Here is a 24,845-nt window from a genome sequence, read left to right as displayed (position 1 = left end):
AGTCTTGCATTTCCTTCCTTAAGACAACATCACCTGCAGAAACATGTAATACCTTGACATCCTTGCATATTGGGTCTTACAGGCAAACAAATTACTCCAATACATAACTATGATTGTAGAGCCTTTAAGAAATTCTTTGCTCCCGGGTACCCAAGTGATCTGAAAATTGGGGTCTGAGGCCATATTAGTAAACAGAGAATTTGCTTATTTGTATCAACTGGGAAATACACTTATTTAGTTTCGCAGAACAAATACATTGCCCGGGATAAGTGGAGGGTACACTCACTAACAGTGTATTGAGTGGCCTCTGACAGAATTTTTGGTGTTTCACGGCCTCGTCAACCTTAATATTCACGCTTTCAATTTGAGGAAATAAAATGGGAACAATGATGGCAAAATAGGGTACTAGCCCAGCTTTTTAAAATGTCACTCTCAGTTGTTTTGTGCATATTTGTGTCCCTGTGTAAGTTTCATAATTTCCTAATGAATGTAAGATGGAATTTAAAAGGTACAGCCTTTGCAAATTAAAGAAGAAGAAAAAACATAAGAAGAAGGAATCCTCAGTCCTGTGTGGGAGCTGAGATGTGCACAGAGGCCAGCAGTTAGGCACCGATCCCCCCGGGGTCTTTTTGGGATCACAGCCTGATGTCCTTCCTGAGTCTTTCTGAAGAGGCCACCTGTCATCTGAGCCACTCTGCCAGGAACTCCCCAGGCCCCCAGATCCATCCCTTCAGCCTTCCCTCTGGTGTGAACAGAACTGCCTTCCCTTTCTTCTGCTCCCCTTTCTGCCTCAAATGGCCGGTATCACACTGACTTTCTGTGGGGGGGAGGCAGGTGTCACAGCAGCAGTTCCTAAGATGACTCCACAGATCCCTAGAGGCTCCCAGAATGGGCTTTGGGGACCCTGGAGCCATAGCTTGTATTTGTCCCTTTACCATGGGTGCCATTGATGAAAATCTCCATGTTACCGGCTGGAAAGAATGTCCCTGCTCTTCGACGCCCCCATGACCTTAACTCTGTTCAAAATTCCTCCAGATGTCTTCGCCAAAATGGCAGGCTTTCTCCCACCAGCCAAGCAACCCCTAGGAATAGATTCTGAGTTGAGAAGTGCAGAGTTATTTATCTTCGAGCAATGGGTGGGTCTGAATATGCTGGTGAAAGCCCCCTGTGCATCCCGATGTTGTCTACTTTCCTACAACTTTCTGTACCCTGTGAGAGCTCCTGCTTCCTCCATTATAATCTAAGCCAGACTTGTCAATGCGGTGACCTTGGGGCCTGGCCAGCTGCTACTGCCTCATGAGACCTAAGGACCTGTGCAGGGATATAGCCACAAGTAAACGAAGTACAAGGACAGGATGGGGAAAGACCTCTGAATCCACTGTACTCCTTCATTTCCCATTCAATATTATTTCACTATTCTCTTTATTTTACAATACTGTTCTTTGGATGTTCGGAGCTAGTCTGAAGAAAAGGCAGTGCAGGGGGTAAAACCCCAACCGGAGCAGAGATTTCCCCAACCCTCCAGCCCTAAGGATAACCTCTGATAAACTCAACTGGGAAAACTCCAATGTTTGGGCCTACGCTCCCTCTGATGTAAAGGACTCACTGTATCAAGAAGGAAAAGTTAAAGGAATTTTTAACACTAAATATTTGTTGAACTGAATTACACGTGAAAAGCACACCTCTTAATTCTGTAGCTTCTTTGATCTTTCATTTATTGAAAGAAGCGAATATTCAAACCAACAATACTCATCCTATTGACTTTGGAGCCCTTGCAACCACAGTTCCGGTTTTTAACATATCTGTCAAGTAAGTGGGACTGATAAACTTTTTAAAGCATTCAGCTATTAACAGGGCAAAACCAATACACAGAATGATGGCTTATCACCATCGCCAGATCCTGCCCTGGCGGGGTAGCTCAGATGGTTAGAGTGTCCTCCCGATACACCAAGGCTGTGGGTTTGATCCGGGTCAGGGCACATACAAGAATCAACCAATCGATGCATAAATAAGTGGGTCATAAAATTGCTGTTTCTCTCTCCTTTTTCTCTAACTCCAAAATCAATAATTTTTTTAAAAATTCTAAAAAGAAACTAAAAAAGAAAATTGGCAATTCCTTTCCCCACTGTTCTCAAGCTGGAACAAACTGGAGACCTGGGTTCACATGAATGAGCAGGGCCAGTTCACTGCGGAGTGAGGGATAATCCACAGCCTAGCACCTGGGAACCATGTGAGAATAACAGAAGGACATTGACGAGTGACAGTATCAACAGTAAGTCCTGAAAACAATTTTGTTTTTTACTGATAATCAGTGAATTCATGCCAGCTCCTTGGAAACTCAGGGGTTTGATTCCACAGAAATAATGCTTTCTATAATATATCATCCTCCCGTGTGAGTCTCAGAAAATTCTTATTCTCTGCCTGGCCTGATGTGGTGCAGCGGCTGAGCGTCAACCTAGGATCCAGGAGATCACGGTTCGATTCTCCATCAGGGCACATGCTTCGGTTGCGCGCAGTCGATCAATGACAACTGTCTCATCATTGATGTTTCAACTCTCTCTCTCCCTTTCCCTTCCTCTATCTGAAATCAATAAAGGTATTTTTTTTAAAAAGAAAATTCTTATTCTTGTGACATTGCAAGAGGCCCACTCCCACTAGCAACCAGTGGGGACGAGGAGAGCTCCCACAGATAACAAATTAACTATTCAATTCAAAAAAGAAAGTAAACAAAAAATGGAAGGCATTAAGATAAAAATCCCAAAGTCCTAGACCTATTTTGAGTCAAATACTGACAAGATGGAAGCCATCTGTTACATCATTCTGGATTGGCTCCTGAACTTGCACTGCTGTGGGATCATGAGAAGCTGGAATCGCCTTTGAATTCCATAACTCCTGATCCAAAGTGCAGGACAACAGTCTCCTCAGGTGGCTGGGCAGTTGAACCAGAGATAGGGCAGAGGTGTAGTTTTTCCACATGGCTCTTTAAAAATACTTCAATACTAGCAACCCATTATGCAGCATGACAGGCAGCATTTGTGCAACTCAATCCCTGCGAATAATTAACACTAAGCTGAAGTACGCTAAATATGACCTATATATTGTGACCTACACAGTTACTATACTTGCATTAAAACTAAGGCTAAGGCTAAATGTAATACGGAAAAGTCAAGAGAGTTATATTAATCTCAGCAAGTCAGTGTAAAATTTTATGTTTACCAATGTCTAGTATTTAAAGTAATGAATTTCCTGACATCTTATTTACCATCTTCAATTTCAACTATATTTGACAGACATTAAGAGCTGACCAGGGAATATATAATAGATGAAAAGAAACCAAACATAATTACTATACAATAATGACTGAACTTTGTATAACAAAATAGAAATATGTTATATTTTATTCAGCAAAATATTCACAGTGGTAGTAACTCCTGAAAGGCAAAAAATCCCTCTTATTCATCTTTATAGTGTCATCTTATAGGAGAGTGCCTGGCACAAAGTAGGTGTTCAATAAATTTGTGTTGAAAACAATGAAAGTGAGTCATATCTGTCTTCAAAAAAAAGGGTACTCAATCAATCAAACATATGAAATTTTAATGTCTGTATCTGAAATATACAAGGGTCTAAGGGCAAAGTCAACTCTCTGTGTAACTTCATTATTACAAAGTTAAGTCGTGAGTCAAAAACCCAACTCTAAAAATATGGTCTTAAAAATCACCTATCTGCACACACACTAAGACAAGTAGGCTGTCTTATGCTGCATCATCATCATCCACTGCAGCATAGATGGCTTGATTCCTCCTCTTAATTTTCTTCCTTTGTTCAGGCTCGTGTTCATCACTCAGCCTCTTCAATGGCACTCCGGGGAAGTCCTCCCCATCTCCAGACTCCACAGCCTCACCAGGTTTCCCCTCTGTGACAGCTGGGGAACCCAATGTGTCATCAGGAGAAACAAACATGGAACCTGGCAAGATCCTGATGTCAGAGAAGCTGGCCGAAAAGTCAGAGGCCTGATCAGAAGAAGGTTCTAGGGATGTTGTATTCATGTCACTATGTGCACTTACAAAGCTATCTTCCTCTTCCTCTTCTTCATCTAACATTATTTCATCTGGATTGACAAAGGACACGGCAGATGTGTCTGTGTTATATTCACTGGGATCTTCTCCAGAGTCATTACTGCCCCCTTCATCCTGCTCTTCATACTCGCCACACAACTGATGTTCTTCCTTGGCCTTCTGAAGACTGACATTAATGTCTGTGATGCCAAGTTTGGCACAAAATTCAGTAGTCTGAGGATTGATCCTATGAACCAACTGCATCTGTGTCTGTGGCTTGCTTGGGTCATAACAAGCAGCCGTCACACTAAAGTTAAGTGGAATTTTGAGGTCATGATTCAATGTTTCCAATACTTCATTCATGGCTTCTTCGGTTGCACTATAATCCCACCTATAAAAGTCCAAAACAATGATCTTTTATATGTTATTGGCCGCAGATGATAAATAATGAAATCTAACTATGAACTTCAGGTGCAAGGATAAAAAATAAATGATAATCTAAATTCCAGTTAGTAAAATTACAGTGAATTTAGCAAAGGGCCATTTTGAAATAAAAATAATTCATAGAAAAAGATGTCTTTACACCCTAAAGCAAGTATAAATTACTTTAATGAACCAAAATCTCTGCCATATTATAGTTCTGTGCACACTTAATCACTTATACACTTATTTGGGTTGGTGCTCAACAATCCACTTTCTTGTAAACCCTGAATTATTCTCATATTCAACAGTTTTTTTCTTAATCAAAAAAGGGGGGGGGCGCAAAAACCTTGCATGCATGCGAAGAGCAAGTCAAGCTTACCTTTTATGCAGACCATTATTTTCAGGCATATTCCATAGGCGCCCAGTTACATTAATAAGACTGTTTGTAGCCCTGAGAATAGTGAGCCATTCAACATCATACTCTAAGTAATCAGGAGCACTGGGGTCATGATCTATTTCTATTACCTACAGGAAGAAATTAGTAATTTTAACAAATACATATCTATTTTTAATATTCTAAGGATTTCAATATGACAATAAAAGTTAAAGGGAATTTAATTTAGTAACCTAAAAATATTAATGTAATGTAAATATTCCCAAAGAATTCTCAGGCTACATAAATTACAAAAAGCACAAATTAATAATTTAAGAAACAAAAATTAAAATGTTTCCTTAATCATTGGAAGAGTATAACTATATTACAAAGTTATTTCATTTTCTTCTTACCTGAAGAAAGTCTCTATGTGGTAAGCATTTGTCCAAGGCTAAAAATTTGGTTGCTTTGGCAGTCTCTCCTTTATCCTTAGCCTAAACGAGATGAACCATGATTTAAGAAAGAATGTTAAAACATCACAGGTAATTCGTACATTGGATAGGATGGAAACAATCTTTGTTACACAAAGTTGTGTGTCAAAGGAACAACTGTTCCTTTTCCAAAGCAAGTTAGTTCTATACTCACTTGTGCAACAAGGGCACTTAAACTATCTGGGCTTCAATTTCTCACACAAGTCGAAGTAGAAACCAATAGTGATGATGATAATGTTAAATCAAAGCATTTAATACACATATATCAAAGCATATAACAGGGTTAAAGATAACAGAAGTGCTTAAAAGTAAATTGGCACAGTTAAAAGTTCACAATTTTTAGAAGAAATCATAGAAGAAAATCATCACTTCCTTGGGTTAGCAAAGATTTCTTAGATACAACATCAAAGGTAGATGCGATATAGCCGTAGAATGAAATTCTATTCAGCAAAAATAAATGAAATACTGATACATGCTTACATACATAAATGAACCTCCAAAACAAGCAAATAATAGAAGCCAGGTGTCAAAGGCTATATACTTATGATTACATTTATATGAAAGGTTCAGAAAGGGCAAACCCATGGAGACACAAAGCAGATTAGTGGTTGCCTGAGGCTGAGGGTGGGAACAAGGACTGACATCACACAGACACAAAGGATCTTTTCAGGTGGTGGAAATATTCTAAAACTGGATTATGTGATGTGTGCAAACCCAAAAAATCACTGAATTATACACTTGAATTAATTTTATGTAAATTTACACCAATAAAGCTTTTTTTTTTTTTTTTTGGTTAATCCTCACCCAAGGATATTTTTCCCATTGATTTTTAAAGAGAATGGAAGGAAGGGAGGGGGGGAGAGAGAGAAACATCGATGTTATACAGACAGATCGACTGGTCGCTTCCCCCACATGCCCTAACCAGGGCCAGGGATCGAACTTGCAGCCCAGGTATGGGCCCTTGACCAGGAATCAAACCTGTGAACCTTCAGCGCCCAGACCGATGCTCTAACCACTGGGAGACACCGGCCAGGGCACCAATAAAGCTATCCTCTGAAAAGTGAATTGTCAGAAAGAAATATGGAAGGGGTCACAAACATCAAAGTCATACTGAAAGCAGTAAAAAACTGACTCACTGAAAACAGTAAGGCACATGGAGGAAAAAAGTACAAGGGAACAAGCTATGGGATGTCCTACTGAGGACCAGATATCAAAATTCAGTGCTGATGAGGGACTAAGAGAGGTGGAAGGCACAGAGGTTACAGACAGATCTTGGCTGAAGGGCAGTTCTGAAGAAAGGTGATCTTTGGTGCTGCTGAAGGGACTAAAAGAGAACACAGGTAAAGTCAGAGGAGGTTGAGGAGCCAAGAAAAAGGGATCGAATATGTTGTTAATGCAGAGATGAAAGTTCCTAGATGACAACAGAATATGCAGTGGAGAAAAGTAGCAAATTAGATACTTGAATAAAAATCCAAGCATGTCAGGAGCCCTAAGAGACAGAAAATAACACATGTGGAAAAGGTGACTGAAATAAAACAGATGACTTGGACTTTGGAAAATGAAAGGAGTAACCTTGCCTCCCTCTCCCAGTGAAACTGGGGAAAATAAGCCCATAACAGAAAGGGCCTATAGGAATGTTTCAAGACAGAACCTTCCAAACCGTGTTTGAGGAACATAGTTAAAGTAGACCTCTACCATAGTTAAAGTGTTTGGTTAAGTAAGCTGGGGAAGCACATCCCACTCTTGGAGTAAGGCAATGCCCATTAATCAGTACATTAAAGACTTAGAAATTCTATAGAAGCCTCCAAGAATAAATCTCTAACTTTGTTAACCCAGCATCTTCTAAATGAAATACTTTATGGGAAAGTCAGTTTAGTCCAAACTGGAGGTGAAAGAACCACACATTTCCACAAAAGCCTAATTACAGGTATATATTTATTCTCTACCTTCCATCATGCACTACCACCATGCAGTTATCCAAGGAAAACTTACTCATCCTAAATTCCCTCCTCCCTCCATCACCAAATTCTGGTGATTCTACTTCCAAACTCTCTCTAGACCGTGCTTCATTCTCTGTGTTCCCTCTTTGCTTTAGGTTACAGTCTCATCTTTTGTTTAAATAGCCTCCTGTGCCTCTTATTTTATATCACTCCAATCCGTCTGCAAAACTGCTGCCAAACTAATCTTTTGAAAATGAAAATATGATTGTATCACTCTCCAACTTTCCCCATTACCTCTGGTTAAAACCCAAACTCCAGAGCATGGCCCAGAAGGCACTTATGTTTTGTCCTAGTGTCCATGCCCCCGCCATGGGAACTAGCTGCAGTTCCCCAAAGGCGGCATGTTCTCAGGCCTCTCGCACCCTAGATTACCCTCATAATCTCCTTCTTCCTGGTACCATCAATTCCTTCAGAAAAGCTTCTCTCGTCATCTCTCTGTCCACAACTCCATCCCACCACAGTCTGGCTTAGGTGCTCCCACAGTACCCTAGGCCTTTTCAGCACAAACTTATTACACTATTTTATCATTGCTTACTTGTCTCTTCCCCCCACTGGATTCTGAGTTACTCACAAAAGGAAAGTTATCTTTCATTTCTTTCTCTAACTTTACAACTGGGTCAACAGTACGTAGCCCATAAATGTTCAATAAGTGTTTGTTAAATGAAAGAATAAATACTGTGTTTTCTACCTGATGCTGCATCAAGGCTGCAAACTTCACATGAAGGTGCGCGGAAAACCAGTAAGTAGGCTTTAAGTGCTCTAGAAGCTCGGAGGCAGCAGGGCTTCCTAAGGTGTTATTTTCCACTTCTTGTCGGAAAAAAGATTTAGTTTTAAGAAGTTGCTTCTTATTTCCATAATGGTATATACTTCTTGGCCAATCATGAGATAAGAATATGTCCATAGGCTGCTTCAGCTTTAACAGAAAAAGACAACTTTTAAAAACAGATTAACCATTAGTAAACCCCCTTCCTTCTCTCCACCACCACACAACCATCTACCCACTGACATCTCTGGATTTTTGTGCAATTCATTTTAAGGATCTTTATGTAAGGAAGTCACAGCAATGCTAACCTACTCACTCACGCAGGCAAAAAGAAACAGCTTCCTCTCCACCTCCATTCATCCTTATTTTCCAGCAAGGCAGGTCAGCAGAGACACACTTTCTATAGACTGAAATCAGCTATGGTCTCTAGCATTGGACTTCTAAAATACATAATAACCATTGTTCTTTTCCTTTTTGGTAAAGAAACTGCTGTTTTAAGATCCAGAGACACCAGATTTCATAAGACATCTAATGTAAATGATACAGTAAACCAAAGATATAGTCCATTTTTTTTTCTAATGGATTCACATGGTATGGTATATACCAAAAATACTCTGTTTACTACATAAATCACATTAGAGGTATTTAAGGTGGCTAGTGTCTTCATGGGGGACACAAAATATACTCCATACTTTACTCATCCCAGCACCTCCAAGTAATCTGAAACAAATACTTGGAAAACTAAATTTAAATAACTTAAGTGTTTAAGGCAATACAAAATATAAGAAAGATATAATTAACCACTGAGTAACTACGCAATAAGTGCAATGAAAATTCAGTTAAGGCCTGGCTGGTGAGGCTGGGTTGGTTGGAGCTTCATCCAATGCACCAAAAGGTTACCAGTTCTATCCCCAGTCAGGGCGCGTACAGGAGGCAACTGATGGGTGTTTCCCTCTCACATCGATGTTCTTTCTCCCCACCCCACCCACTCTCTCTAAAAAAAAAAAAAAATCAGTAAAATATATTCTCAGGTGAGGATTAAAAAAAAATTCAGTGAAACGTGATGACTTTAAAGTAGAACACTGGCTGGGGAGTAGTATCTACGCTGAGTCTTCATGGACTTGAAGGATTTAGGCTGGTGAAAGGGAGAAAGCATTCAAAACAAGGTTAACTGTTACGAGCAGGGCATTCGAGAAATGCCTGCGAGCATCCTTATGCTCCCACAGGGGCTGTGTGGTAGGGTGGGACGGGCCCAAGTTCACTCAGACAGGCTCCACCATGCGACTGTTTGGGAAATCTTGGGCAGGTTGCTTATCTACCTGAGCCTTGGCCTCTCATTCTTAATGACAGAATTTCTGTGGCGACAATATGAAGTCTCATGTGTGAAAACTGCTTAGCCCTGTGTCAGGCGTTGAATGGGCTCTCGGAAAAAATCTAGCTTCACCTATTCTCCAGTTAAGCCAGTGGCTTTCGACACCACTTTCCTGATTTTCCCATATCTTCTGTCATCTTTACTATTATTTCTTTTCTACTTAATATCATTATTTAAAATAAAATATTTTAATATTTTCTTTAAAGTATTACTTTATTCCAATAGATATTTTTTAGTCCTACCATAATAATATCTGAAACCGTGGATTAAATGTTTTGTTTTTACTCACTAAAATAAATTTATTACCATAAGAATTTTCTAATGTGCATCTGTGAACCTCCTAAAAACAACTCAAATCTGAATTTTAGAAATACTGAATTATGCTCTCCTTGGAAGAATACACCAAAATGATCAAAATACATTTTGGTACAGAATTACTTTTACATTTTTTCAAGCCTTCCATAATGTACTTTTTACATACCTGTTTCAACTTATACACTTCAACATTTCTCACATGATATATACTCCTTATTGTAGCTGAATTATAAGGAGGGCACTCAAAATGACCTTAAATTGAAGGAGAGAAATAAGCTGTGTTTAACACCTTTAAATACTGCAAATATAAACAGATACACATACTTCCCTAAAACTAATATCTGTTATCAACGCTTTAGGTCCTTAAAAATTTATTAAAAATACACTGCTCTTTATGCGCTGATGTTCGACTAGTAAGTGATCACAAACTGAATCTAAATTCGAGGGCATGTAATTTTTAAAATTAAATTACATTTAATTTTGAAGTACACTGTTTATTCACATAGTTTTCAAACAATACCTACAGAAAGGTATAGAGTAAAAAGTGTTCTTCCTAGAGAGTAGACCAGTGGATGCCTAGGGCTGGTGGGAGCAGGGATTCACTGCAAATAGGTATAAAACTTTTAGGGGTGATAGAAATGGTCTAAATCTGCAAGGTGGTAAAATCTGGATGTATAGCTCTGTAAACTTACTAAAACCATTGAATTGTATACTTACAATGGTATATAAATTTTACCTCAATGAAACTGCCAACACAATGGGAGGGGTCCTCCTATGCCTGTCCCCAGCCATCAGTAACACTACCTAGAAGCAGCCAGTGTTAACCAGGTTTCAGTGTTTTGTTCTAGGAATACCATCCATGCACGTAACACGTCATCTATTTCTTTACCCTCCCTTTTTTAAAAACATAAGTGGCAGTATACTTTATACATGTTCTGTACCTAGTTTTTTCACTTCACTTATTTTGGAGTTCTTTTCATATTAGTTACATATAGAACTGCTTCTTTTCCTTCTTTATTATTTTAATGGCTTCATAGCATTAAACTGTATAGTTATATCATGACATATTTAACTAGTTCCTACTTTTGTGATTACAAACAAAACTGAAATAAATTTACATATATCATTTTGCACATGTGAAATATACCTATACATACATTCCTGGAAGTAGAACTCCTCGGTTAGAGTACTTTTATAATTTTCACAGATATTACCAATTGCCCCTCCAAAGAGTGGTTCCAATTTGCACACACACCTGCGATGGTAGGAGAAACCTTATTTTTGTATGCCATGCCAATCGTTTATGATCATAGAGAGCAAGGCACAGGGAACAGACTTGTGACTTAGCAGTTACAATGAGGATCTAAGTTTTAGCTGCCCAACTTAATTCAAGAAATTTTAAAATCAAATGTGAACCCAAGCTACTCCTTTAATTTTGAAATCAAGGTATAATTCATTCAGATGTTGTAGGGTGAATAAGTACAGTGTGGTATACAGTTGACCCTTGAACAACATGGGTTTGAATCCCTTACAAGTGATTTTTTTTCAGTAAGTGCCTGTACTGTTGTTTTTTTTTAAATATAGTTTATTGATTTGAGAGAAAGGAAGGGAGAGGGAGAGAGAGATAGAAACATCAATGATGAAAGAGAGCCATTGATCGGCTGCCTGCTGCACGCCCCCTGCTGAGGATCGAGCCAGAAACCCTGGCATGTGCCCTGACCAGGAATTGGGCCACGCTCTCGTGGATCATAGGCTGATGCTCCACCGCTGAGCCACGCCGGCCGGCAATGCCTGTACTGTTTTTGATATGCAGTTGGGAGTATGCAAATGTGGAGCGTAAACTGTATGCATTGATATACAGCACTTTACATAGGGGACTAGAACATCCATGGGTTTTGGTGTACACATCAGTGGTGGCAGGGGGGTGTCCTGGAACCAATCTCTCACAAATACGAGGGACAACTTAAGTTTTGGGGAAGTCAAATTTATACGTGGATTTTTTACCATGCAGGGGTCAGTGCCTCTAACCCCTGCATTGTTCAAGGATCAACTGTACTTATGCATTGGAATACTATTCACAAATTAAAGTGAATGTATTAGAGTTACTTGTTTCAATATGAATTTCAAAAACATATTAAACAAAAAAGCAAGATGCAGAAAAATACATGCAAAATTATACATTTATGTGAAGTTTAAAACATGCTATATAATACACTCCTTAAAGCTTTACATATATGTTAATGATATAAAATATTCAAGTGAATGATAAACACCAAATTCAGAACAGTGACTGCCTGATGAGGAAAGGGAGGGATAAAAGGAGAGGAATAGGACTGACGACTGACATTAATGAGTTTCAACTGTATCTGTACTGTGTTATTTCTTAAAAATCTAAACTAAAAATGGCAAGAATACCAAGACTTGATAAAACTTGATGGTGTATACACAGATACTACATTCTATGTCCTCTATATTTCCACAAGCATAAAATATTTTAAAATATAAATTTAAGAATAAATTACTCAGTTCATAGAAGAAATCCAATGAAAAAGTCAAACTATTTATTATGCTTAAGTTACTCTGGAGCATGCAAGTTTTAAAGTTTAAACACAGTACAACAATACCTTTTCGATAGTCATGAGATTTGAAGATACCAGAGATTCCACCAATCCTTACACCTCGGTATTTTACTACACCTGCCAAACCTGAGAAATTACACAGTTAAATAAGATTACTATAGGCAAAAGCAATCTCTTTACTAACTGAATGAACAGTTTAAAGGCCTAGAATTCCATGCAGTCCTAAAATTATTTGAAAATAAAGTATCATGATGAGGTTACTCTTTTACATAGTAACATGCCAACAATATATAAGGTAGACTAGGGAAGAGAGGCCTAGAAGCAGATCAGTCAAGAGACTAAGCAGAAAGGAAAAAGAACAAATGGGATAGGAGATGCTAAGAGGGAAATAGGCATAATTTGGTACCTAATCGAATATGAGGATGGAGTATGGGAATAGGCAAAAAAGTGACCTATAATGGATTTATATGTTTCATATCTGAAAGTCAACACATATAAGGAATAAAGAACCTGACTGATCATTCTTCAGATAATTTCACCTTTTCATAATGTTGCAGTTGTCAAAAGATGATCAATCGGTAACGAAGTAGAGAAGTTAAATTTCTGTAGTTTGCAGGAATACATATAAACATTTCAGTAAAGAGATAAAAGGACTATATAGTTTAAAGGGACTAAAACTGAGCCCAAATCTAATCAGGTCTGAAAATGTAAATGCAGGCTATAGGCAATGCAGAGGATAAAGGGAACATGTTAAACAACTTTGTGAATTCGCATAGCTGAATACAGATGCAGGAAATTCTACAAGAAAATTTCCCATTTTCTTCAACAAATAAATGGCATGGGGGTGAGGAGGAGAGAAAAGGAACAGTTATAGCCTAAGAGATTTTAGCATCATAACAATCCAATAAAATGTGTGGACCTTGTTTGGGTCCTATTCAACAAGTCAATTGTAAAACAGACATCTTTGCAATAACCAGAGAAATCTAAAACATGAATTAGGCAACAGATAATAGGAAATTACTGTTATTTTAGTTAGGTATAATAATGGTACTATAGTTGTATTTTTGTATTTTTTTAAATGAAACTTTTTTCTTTTTTTTAAATATATCTTTATTGATTTCAGAGAGAGGAGAGGAGAGGGAGAGAGAGAGACAGAAACATCAACGATGAGAGAGTCATTGATCAGCTGCAGCCCACAACCCGGGCATGTGCCCTGACCGGGAATTGAACCCTGATCTGCTGGATCCTAGGTCAACGCCCAACCACTGAGTCACGCCCGGCCGGGCATGTAGTTGTATTTTTTTAAATCCTTATCACTCAAAAAACATGTACTGAGTGTTTACAGGTGAAATAATCTCATGACTGGGATTTGCTTTAAAATACTCCAGTCAGCCCGGCCAGGCATGGCTCAGCAGTTGAGCGTCCACCTAGGATCCAGGAGATGGAGGTTCGATTCCCGGTCAGGGCACATGCCCGGTTTGCGGGCTCGATCCCCAGCAGGGGGCGTGCAGGAGGCAGCTGATCAATGACTCATCATTGATGTTTCTATCTCTCTCTCCCTTGTCCTCGCTGAAATCAATAAAAACATATTTTAAAATACTCCAGTCACCTTCTCCCACAAAAAACTTTAGGAGATAAGGATGGCAGAATGATAATAGTGGTTGAAGCTAGTTAATAGGTACAGAGATTCAGTTTGCGTTACACCACTTCACTTTTACGAAAGATCTACAGTAGTACCTGTTTTTCCAACTGAGAGAAATCTGAAGAGGAATTTTGCTTTCAAGAAAAAAGGCAAAAAGCCAAAACAGCATTCAGCATTTGTTTTGCAGTATGCATCCAGAGCAGGGAGAGTGGGCCCACCAGCTCCTTCCCTGGGAACTACACTCAGCATCAAGCCACCACAGCTTTGAACTGTGTCTGAGCATCTGTGCTTTATCTCGATTAGCAAGATGTGTCCTAAGGTAGTACAAAAGCCTAAGAGAGCTTCTAACAGAGTTATACTTAGCATAAAACTGGATGTGACTAAGCATATTCCTATGATTTGACAGGTTATTTTCTGGGTCTGGGAGCACTCAAAATTTTTGCATGTAAATTAATGGTAATTGTTAGGACCCTGGCCAGGTAGCTCAGTTGGTTAGAGCACCAGCCCCAATAAGCCAAGGTTGCAGGTTCAATCCGATCAGGGCCCATACAAGAATCAACCAATGAATGCATAAATAAGTAGAACCACAAACAGATATTTCTCTTTCTCTCTCCTCTCTTCTCCTCTCCCTTCCACTCTCTCTAAAATCAATAACCAAAAAAATTTTTTAAATGTCACCAAGGCATTGGTGATTTTTAAATTAACAGTAATTGTTTATTTGCTTTACACCATTTCCCCTTATGAAGTTTTCATAGAAATGCTCTACTTTCAAAAAGTGGGAAAAACCTGAACTATTCTCTATTTTTGTGTATGTTTAACAATTTCCATTATAAAAAGTTTACTTCTTTTTCATGTAATAAAAAGAGTGGGGGAAAATAAAGGAATTGCAAATAGTGTGTAAGTTCTTTGCAGTTTTATTAACTATTGCTTAAAACACTAGAACATGGACTTATGTTCATGATTACCTATTCAAATTAAGAAATACCCAAAACACCATATATCTGACGATGCTGCCCAACTGGTATACAAATCTTAAAAGGCTCTTCCATCCCATCAAACCAAGAACTTACCCACAAACACATACCTAAATAATAAATGTTTGGGGCCACCCAGCCACCATAAGGTAACTCTTGCAAATGATTGGAGGCTTCATGGTTTCCCCCAATGAAGACTGTGAGAACTGGGGCCTTTTTCTCTCCAGAGTAATACCTAGATCATAAGAGTAAAGTTGTGAATTGGCATAGAAGAAGTGAGGCACAGAGAAAAGAAATTAGGTGTGCCTATACAATTAGACATAGCAAAAAAGCAAAATAAGGTCTTATGGAAAAATCTGAGCTCATCAGGAAAAGTTCAAAAGCTCTTTATAAACAAACTGCCCATATGGGGGGATAACTTTGTTAAGTATATGACTTTACACTATGCTGTACACCTGAAACTAATACAAAATAATATTTAATGTAATCTGTAATTGAAAAATATAATAAAGAATTTTTTTAATGGTCTATCCTTGTCCTTAAGAATGAAGGGCTGCCACCTTGTGTTGCAAGCCAGTTAAGTCAAGAACTATGTCTGTTCACTACTATAACCTTAGCTTCTAGAACCGGGACTAGCATGTAGCGAGCGTCCAGTAAACCCTCCAGGATCATGAAATGAACTAGTCCCAGAGTCCTATCAAGTACAAGGTAGATCAACCTGTCAGTTTCTACCTTCAGGCTCTGCCCTCAGGCTGCGACCCCGTCGGAAACAGGTAAGACAGGTGAATGGACAGGAGAGAAAGAGACAAGTGCTAAACGCCAGTTCCCACAGTCACAGCGTGAACAACGACGGGAACTAAGGGAGAGGGGCTCGAACCCTGTCCAGGCTCTCTCCCCACCGCTAGCTAGTCACCTCGCGGCGCGGGCCCGGGGGCAGTGCAGCGCACCTCACCTGTAGAAGGTCTGCATGTGGCGGTACTTGGAGGGCACGGCCATGCAGCGCAGGTCCGCCTCGTTGCGCACCGCCTGGAAGTCGCCGCAGCATAGCAGAAGGTCTATGGGCCCCGGGCCGCGCCGCTCCGCCAGCGCCAGGGTCTCGTAGATTTTGTCCAGCTCCCCGTGGCAGCAGCCGGCCACAGCCACCCGCATCCTGCCGCCCGAGGCGGGGAGCGCTGCCCGCAACCCCCTCGAGCACAGCGATCCCAGCTCCGCGAGCACAGGCTGGGCTGAGGGCTCAGCTCCCGCCAACACGAACCGAGCCGCCACCTCCTTGAGGCGCCTGCAGTCTAATTCACTTCCGGCTTCAAATCTCGCGAGAATGGGAGCTGCAAGGTTAACCCCAGGATTCCAGGCAGCTTTCAGATGGCCTCGGGTCTTTAAGTCTTAGCAGCTGATAGGTAATAAAAGTCACAACCACCGTAGTAAAAACATAAAAATAAAAGTCCCCAGAAATAGGTTAGTTTGATAAAATTAAACCAAACGAAAGAAGTGAGCAGGTGCAGTTGGCTAATACCCCAGTATGAAGCTCTCACGGCAAAGATAAACTAGAAATTAAACAAAAAAGATTTTTAAAGAACCAAAAAATAAAAATAATTTTAAAACAAACGTAAAAACTCACTGAGGATTTTTAAATTATCCCCCGAAGAGTTTCTAAAATTATCAGGGTGTTGTTTTTAAGGGGCCAGAGACTCTTCATCTTCCCAGCAGACAGTCGTTTGCACAACTAGAGAGGACTCAGGAGGGCACCGAGCGGGCAGAGCCTCCAGGAGGGGGGCCAGGCGCCAACGGAGCGGCCCAGACGGACACAAGCCAACAAATAAAACACCTCTGACAAATCTAATCAAGAGAAGTAACCCAATCGAGACCTCCTAGGGGGCCCAGCTGGGTGTGGCTCGGCGGTTGAGCATCGACCCATGATCCCAGGAGATCAGGGTTCAGTCCCCGGTCAGGGCACATGCCCGGCTGTGGGCTAGACAGCAGATCAGTGCCTCTCTCATCATCCATGTTCCTACCTCTCTCTGTCTCCCCCTCCTTTCCTCCCTCTGAAATCAATAAAGATACGTTTAAAAAAACAAAAGCAAAATTAGCACAGAGGATAGTTCATCCATCCCTGCTCATTTTTCCACATTCTTTTTCTATTGCCCTTATACCCCCTCCACCTCCCTCCACCACCACCACCCAGTCCCCGAAATCACCACACTGTTGTCCGTATTCATGTGTTTTTTTCTTTTTTATTCAATTCTCCCACCACCACCACCCACATCCCCACAGCTATCAGCCTGCTCCTATGAGTCTGTCACTATTTTGCATGTCAGTTCATTTCATTCATTACATTCCACATATGAGTGAAATCATATGGTACGTGTCTTTCTCTAGCTTTATTTTTAATATTCTACTCTCCTTTTGTATTGGATTTTTTTTTAAATATAGAAATTGAGTTCTTTTTGACCAATGCAAAGGGCTACTCACTGAACAGGCAGGTGCCCTCAGACTGTATGTGATGAAAAAAGTAAGAATCCATTATTCAATATTGATGTAAATAAACAAATATATAAGTAATGGGAGAAAGAGACAATTCTTATTACACAAAAATGCTGTCCATGGGTTAGGAAATGATAATGCTTTTTCTCCCGCATTCTAAGTTCTTCTAGCTGGGTCTTTTTTGGAAAAAAAAGAAAACACTTGACAATCAAATCTAGCCAAACAAGAGTTGAAGAAAAATAAAGGACACAGAAAGAAAGAATTGTGTTTAAAAGATGGATGGTTGAAAATAGAGCAGAGTAAGTGGGTAGGAAATGCCGCGGTGAGGACAGTAGTGTGCTTAATGAATACTATAGGGTGGTTCTGGGAGACCATGCTGATATAGTGACATATTGAGCAGAAATCTCCATGAACGATGGAGTGAACTATGGAGGTTTCTGGGCAATGAGTTCCCAAGCCAGTTTATAAAATATTACAAACATCAGGAAAAATATCCATCCTTGCTATCTGCATCTTATAATTGAACTAGATGATTATGACACCGACCACCACCAGATGGCAGCACACTTAGGAAAACTCTAGAGACCATGTCTGGGGCCATTAAACTGAACAGAGGCAAACATCATAGAAGGATAAGAGTTCTGTGTGGTGCTTCTAGCCTCTGAATCTTAATTTGTCAAAATTTTCACTGGGCTTGCTGATGAAATCATAAAACACACAGCATGCACATAATAATATCTGTCCTTTATAGATTTTATGACTTTCAGATTCCATTCCTGAACTGAAAATGGTGAACAGATCACATTTACACTGCCTAAGTTATCTTCGCTTCTCCATTGTGAAACACATCTGCCTACAGATTCTGCTTTTCTACATCAGGTAAGGAAGTCCTCTCTATTCTGTGTACAAGTACAGCTCAGGAGGACAGGGAGTTCTAACAGCCCCAGAGAAAACCTCAACCAGGTTGTACAGGATGAAAGTGGTAAATAAATGCTCCAACCTCAAGATGGATATCCAGGGGGTCATTCTGCATGTTTCTCAGAGGTCCTCAAGAAATAAGCAGTGACTTCAATAGATGTCTATATTAACTTTTTCTTCTTTCTTTTCTCACTCTCCCTGACCCATCAATTCTGTTCTCTGGAAACTCTTCTCAAATAAACTGTGGGTACCCAAATCATTGTCCCAAGATCTGCCTTTTGGAGGTGCCTAAACTAAGCCAAATAGTCATTCAACAAACATTCACTAAGTGAGTATTCTATGGTAAACAGTGAGATAAGAGACATAGAAGACAAAATCTCTAGTGCCTACCATAAAGTGTATAAAAGGTAGACAAAAAAGTAAACAATTATTTTAAAATTACAATGTATTGTTAGAAACACTGTGTTATTGGCAAGAACAGAGTGATGAAGGAAGACATGCGGGAGGGGTCACCTAACCTAAACTTGGGGGAGGGGCTTCCTGAAAGATGTATGGCTTGAGCTGACAGATGAAGTGTGGGTCAAACACAGCTGTAATGACTCTATACCACACAAATATCAACTGAAAATTCAATTGATACCTCTGTATGCTCTGTGTAATGCTTATGCTTTGCATTGTTGTGGTATGCAGTACATGACACAATTTCAGATGATCCATGGATGGACATTTAATCTTCTTTGTAGTTATTGTGTTAATGTGTACTAGAATAAAATAAAGAGTACAATAAACTTGATTTTGCAGAGTATTATGGTTTGGGATGAGGCTAAAATTATTTAATGAGTTGAAATTGGCTTTAGAAAAATACCGAGTGAATAATAATACCTGGGTGCTGATTGGCAAAGATTGTGACGATGGTATGCAGATCACCAAAGTTTGGAAAATGAAATTCCTGCTTTCCAGAAAGTCAAGTTTGTCAGGGACACGTAGACCCATAAGCAAGGATGATTAATGCTACAATAAATTTAGAAACCAAACACAGGGGAAGACAGGAAAGCAGTAAGGAGCATAGAGGAGGAGAGGCTAGAGGTTATGAGATCAGCTGGAAGGCTGTTGCTGCAGTCCAGGGAAGAAGTAATAGCCTGAGACAGAGAGCGGCTCATAGAAATGGAAGAACGGGTAACATAACAGGCTCATTGCAACCATCCTGTGAAAACCTTACTGGTTAGGAGCAGCACAAAGGTGAAACCTGTCCGTACAAGTCCAGGGAAGTTTTGTAGGAGCGCGCACACGCGCGCGCGCGCACACACACACGCAAATTGGGAGAGGTGAGTTAATCAGAAGCATGTTTTTATTTAGCTTCAGTTATCAGAGCGTTTCACTGTGAATTATTCAGATATTTGCCGCCATTTTTTAAATACCTGACCCAGAGGCGGGAGAAATGCTAACACATATCTAACGCTTTCTACGTTCCAGGCATGTGTTAAGAGCTTTACGCTCTCCATCCTCACAACCCTTATTTAACAGAAGCGGAAACTGACTTAAAGGAGGGTAGGTAACTTGCCCAGGTAATGCAGCTGATAAGTGAAGTCGCAAGGCTTCAACCCAGGCGCTCTGACTCTAGAGCCTCTGCTCGTAGCGCAGCAGCAGTCGGAGGGTGGGGCAGACGGCGCCAAGCGGGTCCCACTTCAGCGGTGGGCTGGGAAACGCTCTTACTGGTGGCTGAATCGAGATCACGGTTTCTCCACCTGAAAAACGGAGATAATGACGCTACCCATTTGGCGCAAACAAGGAGCGAGATAAAGGTGCTTCAAATGACACACGCGGCTTCACGTACTAGCTTTTCGGGGTATGAAGACGCGAGGTCTCCGTGGCTGCGAATCAGCGTGTGAAGCCGGCAGCTGCGCAGCGAGGCTCCGCCCCCGAGGCTCCGCCCCCCGCGAGCGGCAGGTGGGGCCCGCAGATGCTCTTTGCGCATGCGGAAACTGCTGTCCGCTCCCCACCTTTAACCCGGGCTGACTGTAGCTGCTGTTTCTCAGCGGACGATTCGTAAGGAGGCCCCTGGCGCGGTTTCCCTTTGTTCTCCCTTCTGCGGGCCCTGGCGGCGCCTCAGCGGCGTGCAGAGCGTGGTCCGGTCTCGCCTACCTGCCTGCCTTTCCGCGTACGTGCCCGTGGTTGGCCCAATAGTTTGCTGTCGAAAGTGCGGGCCCCCGCGCCGGCGTCCGCTGCAGCCGGGTGGGAAGGCTCAAGATGGCGTGCCTGCTGGAGACCCCAATCCGCATGAGCGTCCTCTCGGTGAGTGACCCGCCGCAGCCGCCAGCCCGGGCGCTCGGCCCCGGCCCGCAGCGTTCACCGCAAACGCGGTGTGCCTCTTGGGCACCACCCCCTGGGGTCACCCCCGACTCAGCTTTGGGCGGGGGATGAGGGAGGGTGGGCGGCTGCGATAGACGGAACCCGGGCCGAACCAGAGACGTCTCCACCTCCCGGAGCCCCCACCAGCGCCGGTTCTCAGGATGGCACCCAGCGGGCTGGGTGCTTGGCGTACTGGTAGCTGGCTCGGCGGCGCGGCTTGGGATTCGCCGGGCGCTGCACTGAGCCTTGCTCCGCGGTGCCGGGGGCTGTGTCCTGGGGGCGCGGGGCTAGCGGGTGGCCCGGGAAGGAGCGTCCACCCTGCTCCCCGCGGCTTTGGCCAGAAGAGGTGCGGGCTGCTGGTTCTCCACAGCCTCAGGGCTGCCAGCCAGGTCTGTGTGCCTTCTATCGCGTCCCAGCACCTGGGCACTGGCCGGAGCAGCTTGCTTCTTAGCAACTGGGGTTTCCTATCAGTTGCAACGCCTAGGGTGTGTAGTTATTTAAGCCCATTTTCTTTACTCTGGAGGTTGCAGCCCAGAGTCGAAAGGAACTTGTGCCTGGCATTTCTTTTTCCTTTAAGGGGAGTCAGACCTTGGGGGGAAAAAAGAAAGATCAAATTTTCCTATTATTGAAAGAAGGGCGCATACTGACGTGCCAGGAAGTTAATACCTGTTGTTGTTTTTAAGCTTAAAAAACAAAACAAAACGTCGCTTTGAGAGATCCAGTACCAGAGGTGAAAGTTACTGGGCGGTAACTTCGAAGGGTTTTTGCAAGAAATGAGATCCGTCTAATTCTGAATGGTCAGTTTATCCACAGTCCATTTGCTGTTCCTGGAAACAAACAGATATACAATGGTTGACCATCTTTTAGACTTGTGGAAATCAGTCTGATATTGAGAGGGTAGTTGGATTATATGTGACTTGTCAGGTTCCTAGAGTCTGTGACTGCAGCTGGTTAGTTTTCTTTTCCCTGACTTCTCCCACAAATACACTGAGCTCTCCAGAAGCACCTAGGACATTGGCCTGTGATTCAGGGTTAGAGCATTTTGGCCTACTGCAACCTTGATAATTTAATTTGGAGGGGCGGAGCTGTCAACAAATTGCTCCCCTAATCCATTTTAGTAGTCCTTCTTCTTATTTTTAAACTGCAACTGGGAAGTACTGTTCACCTAAGTATTGAATCAGATTAGCCCATTACTCCACCTTTGGCTGCAATATCCAGGAATGTTTTGTGGGAGAGCAGGCCAATGACTTTTCCCTCATGTTTTTTGAGAAAGTATGGGTCTCCACTGTTCTCAGTTCCCTTTTATTATCTTGTTTATCTTTCATTTCACCTGATGCTTCTGTACTTTTTGTACATTGTCAACTTGTATAGTGCATACAATTGAAATTTTTTATTTGTTTCACTCCCCAGTAAAAATAATATTTTCTGATTAATTTTATTCAAAAACTTCTTGAAGAGCATTCCCTACTTCTAGTGGGGATTTGCTTTAGTCCTAGTCTCATTGGACTTTTGTTCATTTGTTTGTTTTTAAGATTTTCACAGTCTCAAAGTCTGGTTTCTCTGTACTTCAGTCCTAGAGCCTTGGGTAATCAGATCTTTGCATAAGTGACTTAAACTGCCTAAACTCACTGATTATACTAATTTAAAGTGAAGCCTGTTCCTTTCAAAGTACTACCTAGGATATCACTTTTTGAAATAAAGAGTGCAGGTGGAACAGGAAATGTTAATCAGAAAGTATCTTTAAAATAACTGATTCCTTTAATAGGCTACTTATGGTGCACCAGGTATGGACAACACCCTGTAATGTATACTTTAGAGAATGCAAGGATGAGATGGGATATGCCCTCAGGGAGCTCAGTCCGAATGACTCTATAGCTTGATAAACAGAATTCAAGCAAGGGGCAAATCAGATGGTTTTAAAGGGTTTTCATTCAAGGCCCCTTTTACCTTCTCCCCTCCAAGAGATCCTATTCACTCTTGTAACCTTAACTGTGATCAGCTCACACCATGTACAGTGCCAGCCTTGACTTTTCTCCATCTAGTCTCCATCTTCAATTGTGTGGATGTTATCCATCACTTGCAACAAGGTACATTCCATCTCCTAAGAGGACTTGGTCATGACTTCCCATTTCTATTAATGGTACTATCTTTAATTGATCACTCAATGTAAACCCCTTGAATTATCTGACTCTTTCCCCTTTCATGCCCCTATATCTAATTAGTTCTTAAGTCCTGTTGGCTCTTTATTCTTAGTGTTTCTCACATCTCTCTGTTCGCCTGGTCACCCTCTAATTCAGGACCTTCTCATTTTGTGCCTGCATTACTACAGTGTCCTCTCAAGTACTTTACTGCCTCTAGTGTCTTACCCTCTCAGTTCAAGTTCATTCTCCACATTAATTTTTCTGTTGAACACGCCACGTCCCTGCTTCAATTTTTTTAGTGGGTTTTTACTGCCGAAGGGCTGACATTTCATTTTCAGCTTTGGATATGAGATTGTTTATCCTTCTACATGAACCTTCTATCCCCTATAAACTGACTTTCTCAAGTAGAAGTGACCTAGGGTTCATTTAAACCCCAGTAACTTATTGTCTCCCTGATCATTTGTACACATGAATTACAGCTTTGTATAGATTTATTCTTGTGATATACTTTGAACTTTTGTCCTTTGCCAGGCATGGTGTTGGGTTTGGGAACACAGTCGTGAGCTACTCAGACCTGTCTCTGCCCTTTTAGAGATTTTAGCCCAATGTGGGCAATAGATGTCAAGTTGTCACACAGTTCGTTGTTTGTAAATGGCTGTTAGTGTTATGAATGAAAAATATAGGGTGCTGTTACAAGCATGTAGTAGGGGCATCTGATCTAATGTGGGGGGCAATGAGGAGAGTTGGGGAGGGTTTCTGTGAAGAAGTGACAATGAGCTGAAAGTTCAAGGATGAGTAAGAACAAACTAGAAAAACAGAAGAACATTTCAGGCAAAGGGAACTGCTTTTGCAGAGGCCCTATGCCTTTAATAGTTATTCTATCTTATCTTCTTAGTAAATTAATTTTTTTCTTAATTTCACTACTATTTATAGCACTGTCTTGCATAAACAGCGTACTGAATAAATGTTTGAACTATCTGTTTTGAGGAGTTGCGCAAACTCTCCAGCTCTTTGTAGGCTGCACCATGATCACCTATATCACTCTGGTTTTCACTTAGCATTACATCACCCTTTTCAACAAATTTATAAGTTCTCTCATGTTTCCCAAACTTTTGGATGACTTAACATTGATTGCATTCTTAAAAACTTTATTTTGAAATAATTATAGATTCATGGGAAGTTGCAAAGATAGTATAGAGAGATTCCTGTGTACACGTCACCCAGTTTCCCTGTTGGTTACATTTAGCCAAGAAATTGATATTGGTATATGTGTATGTATAGGTCTCTATCATTTTATCACATGTGTGTATTTATGTAATCACCACCACAGTCAACTTACAGAACTAGGCTATCATCACAGAAATCTCCCTCATGCAACCTCTTTGTAGTCACACCCACCTATTCCCCCTTCCCTACTATCTAACCCCTGGCAACCACTAATCTCTTCTTTATGTCTATAACTTTGTCATTTTTTATAATGTTACATAAATGGAGTCATATAGTATGTGACCTTTTGAGGTTGGCTTTGTCACTCAACATAATACCTTTGTGATCCACCCAAGTTGTTGTATTAATAATTTGTTCCTTTTTATAGCTAAGTAGTATTTCTTGGTATGGATTTGCATGATTTGTTTAACCATTCGCCTGTTAAACTGTTGTAAAGTTTGACAAGTTTTGTTTTTTTTTGTAAGTGCCTGACTTAAGCTTTGATTGCTGAGGCATCCACTTCAAAGAGGCATCCAAGTCAAGGATGGCTATCTCCAATAAATATTGCTAGACACAGGACTAGATAAAGAGTCATGCCACCTTCCTCCACTGAGGTGTCTTTATTTTAGATATTTTAATTGATTTCAATAACCAACTCTTTGAGTTGTTTTTACTCTTTCCAAACTTTAAATTCTGGTTTTTGTATTTTAAATTCAATAATAAAGAGTGAGCCGCTGAAACCCTAGCCTCCCAGCCTCAACCC

At 41.0% G+C, this 24,845-nt stretch overlaps 2 protein-coding genes across 4 annotated transcripts in view; one reads left to right on the top strand and one right to left on the bottom strand.

The window, feature by feature from the left end:
• Positions 1-1,688: 1,688 nt before the first annotated feature.
• Positions 1,689-16,326, bottom strand: DBR1 (debranching RNA lariats 1). Of its 2 annotated transcripts, none has more exons than XM_081160472.1 (8): positions 15,940-16,326; positions 15,098-15,222; positions 12,417-12,497; positions 9,959-10,044; positions 8,031-8,255; positions 5,265-5,345; positions 4,858-5,003; positions 1,689-4,446 (listed from the first exon to the last, which is right to left on the bottom strand). In XM_081160472.1, exons 1-8 carry the CDS (start codon positions 16,134-16,136, stop codon positions 3,753-3,755), a joined length of 1,635 nt encoding a protein of 544 aa, XP_081016598.1. In that variant the 5' UTR covers positions 16,137-16,326; the 3' UTR covers positions 1,689-3,752. The 2 variants fall into 2 exon arrangements, with proteins under 2 accessions (XP_081016598.1, XP_081016597.1); XM_081160471.1 differs by having other exon boundaries at positions 3,182-4,446; positions 15,935-16,115.
• Positions 16,327-20,379: 4,053 nt separating this feature from the next.
• The window catches only part of ARMC8 (armadillo repeat containing 8), an 85,611-nt gene continuing 81,145 nt past the window's right edge, over positions 20,380-24,845 (top strand). The window contains exon 1 of one of the 2 annotated variants that reach the window (XM_081160470.1): positions 20,380-20,678. Coding sequence is in view for 1 of the 2 variants with exons in the window: in XM_081160469.1 (XP_081016595.1) it covers positions 20,634-20,678 (45 nt within the window). In the remaining variant the exon portion in view is untranslated. The remainder of the gene's footprint in view (positions 20,679-24,845) is intronic. The other variant, XM_081160469.1, reaches the window with a different exon arrangement.

Source organism: Miniopterus schreibersii, assembly GCF_964146895.1.
Source record: "Miniopterus schreibersii genome assembly, chromosome: 15".
In the NCBI taxonomy this organism is placed as follows: domain Eukaryota; kingdom Metazoa; phylum Chordata; class Mammalia; order Chiroptera; family Miniopteridae; genus Miniopterus; species Miniopterus schreibersii.
This window is presented reverse-complemented; position numbering and strand designations above follow the sequence as displayed.